Source organism: Tamandua tetradactyla, chromosome 13 (genome assembly GCF_023851605.1).
Source record: "Tamandua tetradactyla isolate mTamTet1 chromosome 13, mTamTet1.pri, whole genome shotgun sequence".
Classification (NCBI taxonomy): domain Eukaryota; kingdom Metazoa; phylum Chordata; class Mammalia; order Pilosa; family Myrmecophagidae; genus Tamandua; species Tamandua tetradactyla.
Window position 1 is genome coordinate 78,981,129 of NC_135339.1, and position 13,249 is coordinate 78,994,377.

The window sequence follows — 13,249 nt, forward strand, 5'->3', positions numbered from 1 at the left end:
AGGCGTGGGTGCTGCTTGTGTGCAGTGAGGGAACCAGGGTAACTCTGCTTTTTGCATTTACTTGGCTGAAACTTACCCCATGTGGCTTTATATCAGGCATGGTGCTCACTGATCCTGGTACTGTCATCCCATAACTTCCTCACTTGGAAGAATTATCACCTTCCTATTGACATTTCACTGTGTGCTAAGCACCTGGCTACAAATCTCATTTTGCACATGCCACCCTGTGAATCAGATGCTGTTGATGTACCCATTGCACAGATGAGAAAACTGAAGTTCAGAGCATTCAGCAATTGCCTGAAGACACCCAGGAAGTGGCCAAGCCAGCACCTGGATCACCTCCAGCACCAATACCCTCTAAGCCTGCACCTCACACCCTGGCTGTACCTGGACTCACCTGGGCTGTGCATCACACTGGCGTTCGGACTCCTGCCAACACCAGCCCCATCAGGACTAAACCAACCCCTTTATAGACCCAAATATCAGACGTGGCTTGCCGAAAGCCCAGAACCTGGGACTCTCCCACTGTGTGCTGTTTCCCTGCCTGCTGACTTCTTTACAGCTCTGAGCAACCCATGAGGCACAGTCCTGCCTGCTGACTAATTCCTCTCCCTTTCCCCAAGTGACCCCCAAGTCTCCTTAGGTGCAGTGGCTGGCACGAGCCACAGCCCCGCTCACCTCATCAGCACTCACCTCATCACGTGGATGCATTCCGGCTCCTTGGTGAAGCTGTAGGCATAGCCGCTGGACGTGGTCCCAAAGTCAACGGCGACGACCACAAGAAACGTCTGCTGCTCGGAGACGTTCGGGTCAGTGTCATTCTGCAGAGGTGGAGGAATGGGGACCTGTCAAGCCCGGCTTTCACGAGGATGCCCCAGCGGCTCCACCCCTTCCCAGCAAGGTACCCCCAGCTAACAGAAGGGCCTTCTGGCTCTAGTCTCCCACAGGGCCAGCCCTGGGAGGCAGCAGGCCAGCCCCAGCAAGGGAGATACGGAGGAGCCCCTGGAGTGCTGGCAGCTGCCCAGCCGAAGAGGAGGCCTGGGCCAACTGGGCAAGGGCACTGCCCCCGCTTGCCCTTTCCCAGCTGCATGGGAGTGCAGCTAATTATGGCAACTCCCCCAGCAAGGCCAGCGGCCCAGTGCTTCCCTGGGTACACGGTCTCACAGCTGCCCTCCCGAGGCCCTGTGCAGACCTCCAAGCACTGCCCAGACTGTGTGCCAGCTGTGCCCTCCTGGGTGAACCCTCCATCTGTGCAAGAGGGCAGCATGCGGAAGCAGGACTGGGCACCACAGGGACCCAGCCCAATCCACAACACCCCAGGCCCCAGAACGGCGCCCTTATCTAAAGTTAATCGGGCCATTCCAGGCTTCCACATCTTTTTTCTTTTCAGCTTTAAAGAAGGTAAAAGAAGGTACTATTTTTTTTTCTTTTGAACTCCTTTAGAACTCCAGATTATGAAACCAATACCTTTTGGATTTGCCATGTGCCAATCAAAGCAGGGGGTGAACAGCCCACCCAGCTGTCCTGCTCCCTCTCCCCATATACCTGTTCCAGGGACCCCTCAGGAACCTGGCCACAGGGGACCAGCCCTCCCACTGTGTCCGGGTTTAAGGGACTTCCCAGGACATGGGACTTTCATACTTTTCAGCCCCTCCCAGTGGCTCCAAAGTTCTTGACAGGATCTTCTTTATGGCTCTGAGCAGCCCATGAGCAGCTGCCCTTTCTTCTGGTATGGTCACTGTCCCTAGCTACGCGCAAGCCCCTTGAACAAGCTGCCTGGCAATGTCCGCTTTGAGTGCAGGGCAGGGGGCAGCCGCAGCCAAACCCTGCCCAGGCCTTCCCAGGCCCTCTGCAGAGGCCATTACCATGCACAGGCCTCCTGACGGAGCAGCGGGCCAAGTACTGTCACAAGAGGCTCGGAATCCCACCGGTTCACAGCCGGAAGTGGCTGCTGCATTCCAAATGGGTGCCTCATCATCTCTGCGCCCCAGGCCCTCCCACCTGCTGCTCAGCTTTCCCACAAGGGCCCATGGCTGCCAAGCCCCAGGCCCCCCGGGAAAGCTGACACGGCGGGTGCCGGGGGCTTCGGGGAGGCGCAACAATGTCAAAAGCTGTCCTGCAGAACCAGCCCAGAGGCCAGGGGACCACCCGGAGCACCGAGGCCCCTCCATCTCACCCTTAGATGTGGTGCCACGTGGTGCAAAAGGTGCAGGCCTAGCTGGCCGTCCCCACCCTCCCCTCCAAGGGCTGCCGGGTCCAGGGGCCAAGCCGCACATGCCTGCAGTGACCAGCTGGGCTGCTGAAGTGAACCTCCACGCACACTGCCGGGAATACTCTGAGGCTAGCCAGGGCTTCTCGGATACGTCTATCTATTTGGCATGCATAAAGAGTCTGAGCACAATTTTGATGTTACATCAAAACAGTGCCTTATCAGCCTTGTAAAAAAAAAAAAAAAATCTTCATTGACATTGTTGCAGAAGTTACTAGACCTGGGTTTGTTTTGTCTTGTTTTTTGTTTTGTTGCAAATAAGATTATGTATAAAATTATTTTTTAAATTAAATATAGTACAGTTTTTTTTAATTTAACATGTTTATAAAATTTTTTATATGAATTACACATGTTCATTATTTGTCTATGTGTACTAATTAGTCAATACAGAATTAAATATTTTTCAAAAAAAAAAACAAACAAACAAAAAAAAAAAAAACAGTGCCTTATTATCATCCTTGGGTATCAGCCGGCCCTGGATTTACACCCCCAACTACCCTCAGCAAATTCGTTCTCCGTGTCTCAGTTTCTGAATCAGTAAAAAGCAAATAATAATTGCCCCACCCCCAGCCCCAGCAGTGCTGGCTGAAGATTAAAGGAGACGGTGGAGGGGGACACTTGACCTGGGGCTGTGGCCATTGTTAGCTTTACCGAAAGCCACCTTGTGGGCCCCGGCAGGGAAGGGGCTTGCAGGGCTCACAGACTAGTGCCAGGTCACTTTACTCTCTGCCCAGGGAGTGGAAGGGAGTGCCCAGCAGGCTGTCCTGCGGGGGGCCGACCCAGAAAGCAGAGGATCAGCCTGACCCCTGGCCCCCTGCACATACACATATACAGTTCTTACTTACCACAATGTGGGAAGGGGACAGAGGAGTTATTCCTGTGTCCCCAAGACTCCGGGCTGGAGATGAATATGCAGACGAGGGGGCCATTTCTGAAAGAAAAGACAAGGCACACTCCTTAGAACTGACCTGGGGCACAAAAATGAGAGCTGGGTAACTCTGCTCCTCCAGGCACCGTGGCCTCCAGAACGCCAGCCAACATCCAGATGACACAGTGGGCAAGGCTGAACCCCAGCCAAAAAGGCAGGTGTCTGTTCCAACACCTCCTGGTATTTGGTACTTACAATTAGAGCAAAGAGACCATCAGTGAACTCACCAATGAGCACCCCAGCCCCACTAGGCAGGAGACGCTGCTCATTCTCCAATAGCTCCCACCTCCCGGTCCACGTCCCCTGTAAAAGCCAGTTCTTAGCCCCAGCCCCATGACGAACTAGAGGAACCTGCAACCACCTGAGAGTCTGTGCAAAACTTCTGCGTGCATTTTCTCGGAAGAGGATGCACAGCTCTCAGGTTCCCCGAGGGGTGTGGGATCCCCATGAGATTAACACCCCCTCTCCTGGGAGAATAGGACTCTGGAGCACGACTTCCAGAAAGCGCTTCCTAGCCAACTCGGTGTTATCACCTCTTCCTTCCCTCCGGCACAGGGTCTTGCCAGGACTTGGTGAAATCATCTCTCTTCAGTGGTACTGAAGATTTTTGACAGCCAAAAGAAAAAAAGAAAAAGAAAAACCAGAGCAAAAAGACAGATTGATTAGCATTCCTAGCCCAGAAAGACAGGGCCCCACAACAGACACAAGGTCACACAGAAGGAGGGCCAACAGCCAAGCTGCAGAAATATAATTTTGCTGATTGCCCTGCTGCCCTTGCAATCATTCAGCCATGCCATTTATCCTGTTACTTTCCCCAAGCTCGCTGGCTTTCTCCCCAGGACTTAGCACCCAAGGAGAAATCATGTCCTCTCTGGTTGATTCTGGGAAGCCCCACAAGGGCCCTCCCTGGCCACTGCCCAGGATGGACAGGGCTGATGGAGCAGAGACAAAACTGCATGCTCCCACTGCAGGGACAGCGGCCCCAACACCAGCACCTCTAAAAAGCAGGCACTATAAGGGGTGTTCTGCAAATACCGTAGTACATAGCCTGGAACCAGGTGGTGGTGGGGAAACTAGTGAATCGCTAAAACAATACTTCCAGAAAAGGAAACAAGAGCGTTTGAGGTGTCCAAGAGAGGCTTCTCTAGTTCTTGGGGTGAACTCAGAGTGATCCCATCTGCCTCTTCCACCAAATCACTTTGGGTTTATCCCAGACTCTTAATGTTTCATAAAAAATCAATCAGCATCATTATGGTGGGTACCAAATGGGCTGAGGGAATGAAATGAACTTTGAAAGAGTGAATGGGAAGCCTCAAATCTGTGCAGCTACCTCCCCTCTCTCCTTGACATTCCTAATGAGGCTCAATTCCCACCTCTGGGAGAAAGGTACATAAACCAAGTAATTACAGGGGCCAAAACTCAGCTTGCTCATCTGGGAGAGTAAACTGTTTCTGATGTCCACTAGCGAACTTGAAAAGAGAATGGAGAAGAAAGCCTGGTTCCTAGACTGGGATGCTCAATTCCACCATCGCCTCTTTGCTAGGCCCCCAGGACAGGGCACCCCTTCCACATGCAGAGGGAGTTCTGCCTTTCCAGTATGGCCCAGTCAGATGGTCCTGACACCTGTTGAAAAGAGGGCGCCCAGCGCATAGCCCTCGGGCAGCCTGCAGAGAGAGGCCCTCCAGCGCTGGAAGCCACCCTCCCTCCACCTGCCACCTGGAAGGCTTGCGGCCATGTGTCCGTATCTGAGCAGAAGGTCTTGGAAGAAACCAAATGTCTAATTGCTCAGAAAATCTGGTGTTGGCAATTAGCAAACAAGCTACTATCGGCAGACAAACCATCAACCCCGCTGTCTGCTTGGTGCTAATTATCCCATCACTTAGCCCTTCTCTGAGCATGTCCCTGGGTCATCCCACTGACTTGCAAAATGGCCTGTGTCAGGCCACACAGGGAACACATGCCTTGGCCTCCCCCATGGGTCTCCAAGATCCTTGAGGGCATGAACCAAGACTTTTGTGGTTCTCCCCGCATTTCCCTCCCCCACTGCACCTGGTATGGTACAAGACAAATCAATTGATTTACTGATCACTCAGCCAGGCCTAGAAGCAGTCGCACTTTGTGAGATTTCTCCATCCGAAGTTAACCTTCAGCTATATTGCGCAATGATTTAAAACTGATCTGCATACAAGGAATGGAGGGGTAACATTTTTCCAGATATAGGTGCGTGCATATCTCACCCACCCACATCCATATCTGTACATATTCCAAATCACAGATAATTTACCAGGTAATGTCTATCATTTTAGCACAGAAACATACAAAGCTTGTTATGACAAACTGTTCTCAAGCTGATATTTCTTGACTTAACTATTTAGGATGTCAAAGGAGTGCTCAAAACTTCTTGGGAAAAGATAAGGAAAAGTCCACCATAGCCCCTGAGGGGTGTGGGGAATTTAATTCTGGTGTGCTGATGGTCCCGGCCAGGCTTGAGATCAATCATTCAGTAGGAAAATGATTAGGAATGCACATAGGGATCAATGGAATATCGTCTCCTAACCTTCTGCTTTTTAAAAACTGTTACTTTTGAAATAATTTCAAACTTACAGGCGGTTACAAAAATAATACAAAACCCATACAGAGAACTCCAACATACCCCCCAGGCACATGCCTAGATCCACCAACTTTTAACACTTTGCCATATTTGCCTTATCATCCTACATCTCTATTCATCTATTTATCTATTCATCAACCCACCCATACACCCAGTCACCCATCCACCCATCCATCCATCCTCACCCACCCACCCATCTCTATCCATCCACCTACTTACCTACTTGGCTACCTTTTTATCTATTTTCTACACATTTAAGAGCAGGTTGCATACAGCATGCTCCTTGAACACATAACACTTCCACGTATATGTCCTAAGAACAAGGATATTTACTTATTTTTTTTTTAAAAAAGAAATAAAACAATAACAGAGAAAAAAAAGATTATACATACCATACCCCTTACCCCTTGCTTTCATTTACCACTAGCATTTCAAACTAAATTTATTTTAACATTTGCTCCTCCTATTATTTATTTTTATTCCATATGTTCTACTCTTCTGTTGATATAGTAGATAAAAGGAGCATCAGACACAAGGTTTTCACATTCACAGAGTCTCATTGTGACAGCTATATCATTGTTCAATCATCATCAAGAAACATGGCTACTGGAACAGTAGGATATTCACTTATATGTAACCACCTTAAGTACAGTTATCAAGCCCAAGCAATTTAATATTGATATGAAGCTTGCAGTCCATATTCCAGCTTTTTTCATATGTCCCAATTACAACCTTTTGGGTCTTTCCTCCTCCATTACTAGTTCCATTCTATGATCATGAAAATCTATTGATGTTTTCAGGATAGGAGCTCCTAGATGACAGGAGAGAGTTGATATATGAACTGAGGATATGTACAAGGTATATGCTATGTCCTGGCTATCAATTATACATAAGTCATTATCCGCAGCAAGAAATGCTAAATGTCATCAATTGTTGTGATGTTTAAATTTCTTGTATAAAGTTAATGCAATACCATTTTTCCAGTGATACCCCTCTTGTGTGCTGCTCTAGTTGAGCACCTCCGGGTTGACTTCTGCACATGGGGAACAGCAGGAAAAGGCAAAGCCCAGGGCTTACTGGGAGAGAGGATCTGTTAGTGCAGGATTTGATTTGGAAGTGAGAAAGGGAGTCGATGAAAAGGAAACAGACCCACCTGTGAATGGAGGGAGAGAAGACTGGCAAAGTGGAGATGCTCGGAGTTTTTAGAAATACCTACCTTGGGTAGATTAAATAAAGACCACCCAAAGCATCTTCCATTTCAAACTCTAAGTTACCATGAAAGGCAGGAGCAGAGAAAGACTCTATGAGTTCATGTCACAGAATCAGAAAAGCACTGAATTTTTTTTTTTTTTAATTTTCTTTTAGGAAGGTGGCAGGTAAGGCAGAAGGTGAACGGAGAGTATGATGCTAGTAACAACGGAGGCTACAACCACCGGGAAGCCTAAGACCTAGGATAGAACACAGAGAGTGAGCCAGGAGCAGGTGATGCAGTTCATGGTGACAAGGAGAAGGTCTCTTGCAGGTTGGAGGAAGTATCGAACAAAGGGCCTGCGTGCAGCACAAGTAGGGCGAAACTTGGGTTGGCCATCGCCACGAATAAAGGACGTGAACACTGAATATTTTAATGCAAACTATCAGCCACAAAACTAAAAAGCTGTATGTGCTGGTTTGAAAGGAAGCATGTCCCCTAAGAAAAGCCATGTTTTAATATAAATCCCATTTCATAAAGGTAGAATAATCTCTATTCAATACTGTATGTTTGAAACTGTGATTGGATCATCTCCCTGGTTGATGTGATTTAGTTAAGAATGGTTGTTAAACTGGATTAGGGGATGACACGTCTCCACCCATTTGAGTGGGTCTTGATTAGTTTCTGAAGTCCTATAAAAGAGGAAATATTTTGGAGAATGAGAGATTCAGAGAGAGCAACACTACGAAGCAGAGAGTCCACCAGCCAGTGACTTTTGGAGACGAAGAAGGAAAACGCCTCCCGGGGAGCTTCATGAAACCGGAAGCCAGGAGAGGAAGCTAGCAGATGACACCGTATTGGCCATTGACCTTCCAGCTGAGAGAGAAGCCCTGACTGTATTCGCCATGTGCCTTCTCATTTGAGAGAGAAACCCTGAACTTCATCGGCCTTCTTGAACCAAGGTATCTTTCCCTGGATGCCTTTGATTGGACATTTCTATAGACTTGTTTTAATTGGGACATTTTTTCGGCCTTAGAACTGTAAACTAGCAACTCATTAAATCACCCCTTTTTAAAAGCCATTCCGTTTCTGGTATATTGCATTCTGGCAGCTAGCAAACTAGAACACTGTATATGGCTCAGCTGAGGCAGAAGAGACCCTCAAGCTTTCTGTGAACAAACAGAAATTGTCAGGTCTCCTTTGTTATTTGCCTTAAATAAGATTAAATCTCTTAAATCTCTTCTGTATTCAGTGTGCAGCAATCTTTTCTAGTTTAGTGAACATAAAAATAAGTTGAAAAAAAAAGTTGATAAGGGTGTTTGCAAGTTCACTCTTAAATCTGGACCCCCAAGCACACTCTCCAATCAAACCACTTTTAAAATAATTGTGCAGCAACTGAGGGGTATATAAACAAATAAACAATTTTTTTTTTTTGCAACAAAGTAGAGTATAAAAATAAATGAGAGTATTACTCAAACACCAAGTCTCCAGCCATGGGATATTTTAGAACCCAAACAAGGTAGCTGAGTAGGAACTAAGTTTAATTTATTTGTTTAATACTTGCCTGCGTGGTGTAAGAATTAAAATGCGGGCTTTGTCTGGGTTCTTGCTATAAAAGGCAAGTCATTTCAACTTCAGACACATTTTTATTTGTTCCTGGCTCTAGCGGCTTTAATCAAAGCAGACACTCTTAAAATAAAAAATAGTCTTGATAAGAGAATGTCAAAAAAAAAGCCATAATTCATGAACTTGGTTCTTGTTCTTCTCTGCCGGGAACATTAGTCAGCAAATGGCTGTGAGGACTGTGAGGACCACTGCAGACCTGCGGAGATCCATCAAATCGATCCTGCTCCATAAAATCCTTTTTAAGGATGAAGATAGAACCTTGGGCCGACCTCATTCTCTGCGTCTCCAGGCTCATGCAGAATGTGGCATGTGGGTGTAGCAGTGGGACCTCCCCAGCCTCGCTCAAGTGGCCTCCTTACTGGCCTTTGGAATCTATCAAATAAATGCTGAATTTCAAAGGGATTTTTAAGGTCTGATTCTTCAACTAAAAAAAAAAATGCAATGTATATTTTTATTTCTTTTCTCCTGCTGGCTATAGAGATGACAGGTATTTGCTAAAATTGCCTAAAATCAGGCTACTGGGGGGGGGGGGTGGCTCTCTCCCTCCCTACCTCTCTCTGTCTCTCCTTAAATACCCTCCCTGCAGTGTCATCTTTGAAAACAGATCGGCTCAAGGTCATGTATAGGTTGCTAGCAAATATCTTTTAAGAAGGAAAATAAAAAATATTTTATTACCCTATAACAGGCTTCATGGCTAGCTGAACTAATGCATTATTACCGTAAGCTGAACTTCCATTTCAGTGAATAATTTATGGGTTTTTTTTTTTAATCACTGTGTCCGGAGTAAATGGAAATTTTATTGGCATGAACCAGGAGACCCCCTCACTACAAAGGAGACTGGGTGTAAAGGAACATCTCTGGAAATGCTAAATAATAATTATGGAAATAAGCATTTACCGTGGCAGGAACCACAGCGTCAAGAGCAGCACAAGAATGAGGGGCTGTGCCAAGCCCATCCTGACAGCATCCTCCAGTTGGCCATCTGCCCCCCAGGTTGGCCCAGGAGTTGAGATGCCCCACGAGAGAATTGGGGCTGCTGGGTTTCCCTGAAGGCAAAGAAATCCCCACAATGCTGCCAACCCACCAGCAGCGAAGACAGTTCACATTCTCTCTCAATTGCAGGACCACCCACAGTCCTCCGGGCCTCCGACCTGTGTCTCTGCATGTCCAGACAACTGCTGGGGGAGGTGGGGAAATGCTCTCCAGGCCAACAGCTCTTTCTACTAATTTTTGTGAATTATACTCAGCATTTGGAAAGGATCTACCAAAGGACTCACACACACAAATCCTTCTTGTCTCTTTCACGGGACTCTAGGCTTATCAAGGCAGGGCCATGTCATATTTCATCTCTAATTCCACAGCTCCTGGCATGTTACATGCACTCAATAAATATCTGATGGGTGAATGGATGCGCTGATGGATAGAAGAAGAGAGGAGAGGGAGGAAAGGAAGGAGGGAAGGAGGGAGGGAGAAAGAGAGGACAGACATATGGAAGGATGGATGATGGATAGATGGATAGATGTTTCTGTATGTTCTCAGAGGTGAGACCAGTGATTATCCACAGAAATGAAGTGCTGCTGAGGTGATGGCGGGGATTTGCATAAAAATAATACAGGAGGGGAAATGGAGGGGTGAGGGATGGTGCAGATATTAAATGAGATTGGTCACAAATTGATAACGATTAAAACTGGTGATAGATTCAGGGGGGTTCAATACTTTATTTCATCTACTTTTGTGCATGCTTTAAAGAGTTGTTGTTTTAAGGGGCCTGTTGCATGCCTGCCTCTCCAGCTCCAGGAGGACGATGGTGTTTCTCTCCTGCTCTGTGTCAGTCAGAGCACGCAACCCATACGTGGTAGGTGCGCCACACATACTTGTTGAATGAAAAAATAAACTAATACAAGTATTATTTCCTTTAGACCTACACATGTGGAGTTTGAAGGCTTGCAAAGGTTCCAGACCTGGGTCTCAGGGCTGGGTGGGGGCAACACATCAGCTTTGACTTCTCTCGGGCTCAAGGCTTTGGTTCTCACAGAGGGAAACAGCCCTTGAAGGAGTTTGAATTTCAGTGGCACCAGCAGGACCTTCTGCAGACAGCTAGGCTGCATCCCGCCCTCCAGCTGGGTCTCACACTTATGCTGATTACTCCTGGGAATCAGCCATCAGCTGCTGTCCTGTGCAGCTTCCCTGGGCACCAGGGACCTCAAAAGGGTCGGGGGTGCGGGGTCGTCCTTCGCCCACGCTGGGCCCCTCTGTGTGGTGAGAAGCTGTGGAGCTTGCCCCTGAAGAGAGGCGGTGGCTGTAAGGACTAGGAGACTCCCCATTTCACTTTTGTCTTTGAAACGCATGGAATCCCAAGGCCATATGGGAGGGGTCAGAAGCTTCAGAAGCTTCCCTGAAGGCCCATCTTCCTGGGGGGGTTTTCACCCCAGTGAGGAATGGTGAGCTGAACTACCGGTGTCAGATGTCACCCAGTGAAAAGGGTGGGAGGTGGCGGTTCCTGTGGGGTCAAGGGTCAGGCAGTGTCCTTCAGGCCGAGTCCCACCCCCAACCCCCCCACCCCCCGCACCCAGCGTCGGCCTTGGCAGAGGGGGCAGGCCTGGCTGCCAGCTTGGACTGTGGGGCCGTGGAGCCTGTGTCCGAAGAATCAGCACAGCTTGGACTGTTGTCCTTAGAGGAACATGAGGAAAACAGAATGGCTCCTGATGGTGACAAAGCATACGACGTGGCAGGCAGGGAATGCAGGGAATGCAGGGACGTGGGTGCTTCTGAGTCTGGGGAAGTAGCACTCTTCTCTCCAGGCCCACCACCCCCCACTATGAAGTGGGAACACTCTTCTCAGAGCCTCAATCACTGTTTCAATGAACAAAGGAGGTAATGCATGCGAAACCCTCAAAACACAAATAAAAAATAGCCCCACCATTTGCTGAATTCCTTCAAGGGGTCAGATACTTTGAGGGTTTTTTGTTTGTTTTTGTTTTTTTTAACATGGGCAGGCACGGGGAATCAAACCCGGGTCCTCTGGCACGGCAGTTTATGAATATTTTTTGATGTAAGGCTGTCTTGCAAGTTTGTTCACATTTGAACTATTAACATGTAATTGTTAGAAAGAAATGTACAAACCTACAAATCTATCAGGGAAACTGTAATAATCAGCCCTCACTGGATATGGATGTCATGCCAAGTTTCTAGGTGTATCTCATTAAATCCTGCCTCATAAGGAGGCTGTGAGATATTGCCTTTATCCCCAGTCTATGGATGAGAGAGCGGAGGCCTTGAAAGGTTAGGAAAGAGTCTGCACCCTTGCACTTGCCAAACACCAGGTCTCAGCATCATTTCTCATGACAGACTACACAAGAAATAGATGTTAACAGAAATTCCCATTTCACAGATGAACAAATAGCGTCCAGGAGATGAGGAGGTCAAGGGCACAGGGCGCTCCCAAGCCCTGGATGACTGTCTCTGCCTCCAGGCTCATGAGACCCTGTGGCTATTCCCTGGTGTTCCAAAGTTGACCACGGCCCTCTGCTTCAAAAGCCATAATTCTCAAATCCTAAAATTGGAGGAGGGGTAGTGCATATTGACACCATGGAGGTTAGGGGTACAAGTTCAGAGTCAGGAAAGTGTGGGCTTAGGAAAGCATGAGCTACTTAACTTCTTCCAGCCTCAACTTTTTCACCTGGTAAATGGGCAGGGGGTGGAGGAAATGATAATGATGGTGACACACACCATAGGATTGTTATGAGGAATAAATGAAATAATACATATAAAGCCTAATGCATGGTAAGCACTCAATAAATGATAGGCATTATTTAACATCATCATCATTATAAAATTGGCCCAGCTGCTTTTGAGAAAATGGGCATATGCTCACACCCCAGGACAGGGCAGAGCCCCTATCTAGACACAAGGTCAGCAAATGCATTCCCTTTACATCCTCCTTCTCTGGGTTTATTAATCAAGGATAAAAATTCCTACCAGACAGAAACTTGGCAAATGGAACCTTCAGGAAGACTCTTAGTAATGGAGAGCATCGGGGCAAGCACTGCCAGGGGTGCGGGAGGCGTCTGGCCCCACTTCCTACTCTGGCAGTCAGTCCTCTCACTCTGGGGGGGCTTGGTAGCATGACCCTGGAGCATGTGGCGGCCACACAGCTTCCTCACCACCCAATGAAACTCGGGCCATGCCCTCAGCCTGCACGTCCCTCTCACGTTTTAAAACTGACAGTAAATGTAAAGGCTCTCTCCCACTTGAAGGAAAAGATTTCCCCTTGCCTCTGGAAGTCCTCAGTTTTAACTTCCCCAATTTTTATCCTGAACAGCCCTGGTCTGCAGAGGTGGTGCAGCTGGTGCTGAGAATGCTGAGGTTAAAGGGTCAGTGCCATTTCTTGCCAGTTGGTGTCATACTGAGTGAAATCATTTGCCTCCTGAACACTTACCATCTGCCCTGGGGAGGGCAGGGGGCAGGCAGAACAGAAGCAGAAAGTGACGGGGGAGTGGGGGGGGGGGGGAATGGTGCAGCTTGGGTCACCCCTCCCACAGCTGAACCCTACCGATGAGGGAAAACTGCGTCACCTCCAGGCAGGAATGGGTGCCGTGGGCCCTCCCCCCCACCATGTGGTAAGAC

At 48.0% G+C, this 13,249-nt stretch overlaps 1 protein-coding gene across 3 annotated transcripts in view; it reads right to left on the minus strand.

The window, feature by feature from the left end:
* Nucleotides 1-13,249, minus strand: part of HSPA12A (heat shock protein family A (Hsp70) member 12A) — a 188,761-nt gene that overhangs the window by 41,970 nt on the left and 133,542 nt on the right. For 2 of the 3 annotated variants that reach the window (XM_077126140.1, XM_077126141.1), the window contains 2 exons: nucleotides 3,115-3,200; nucleotides 694-821 (listed from right to left, as the gene is read on the minus strand). In XM_077126140.1, the coding sequence (XP_076982255.1) occupies nucleotides 694-821; nucleotides 3,115-3,200 (214 nt within the window). Of the gene's footprint in view, nucleotides 1-693; nucleotides 822-3,114; nucleotides 3,201-5,279; nucleotides 5,488-13,249 lie in introns of those variants that run through there. The other variant, XM_077126142.1, reaches the window with a different exon arrangement.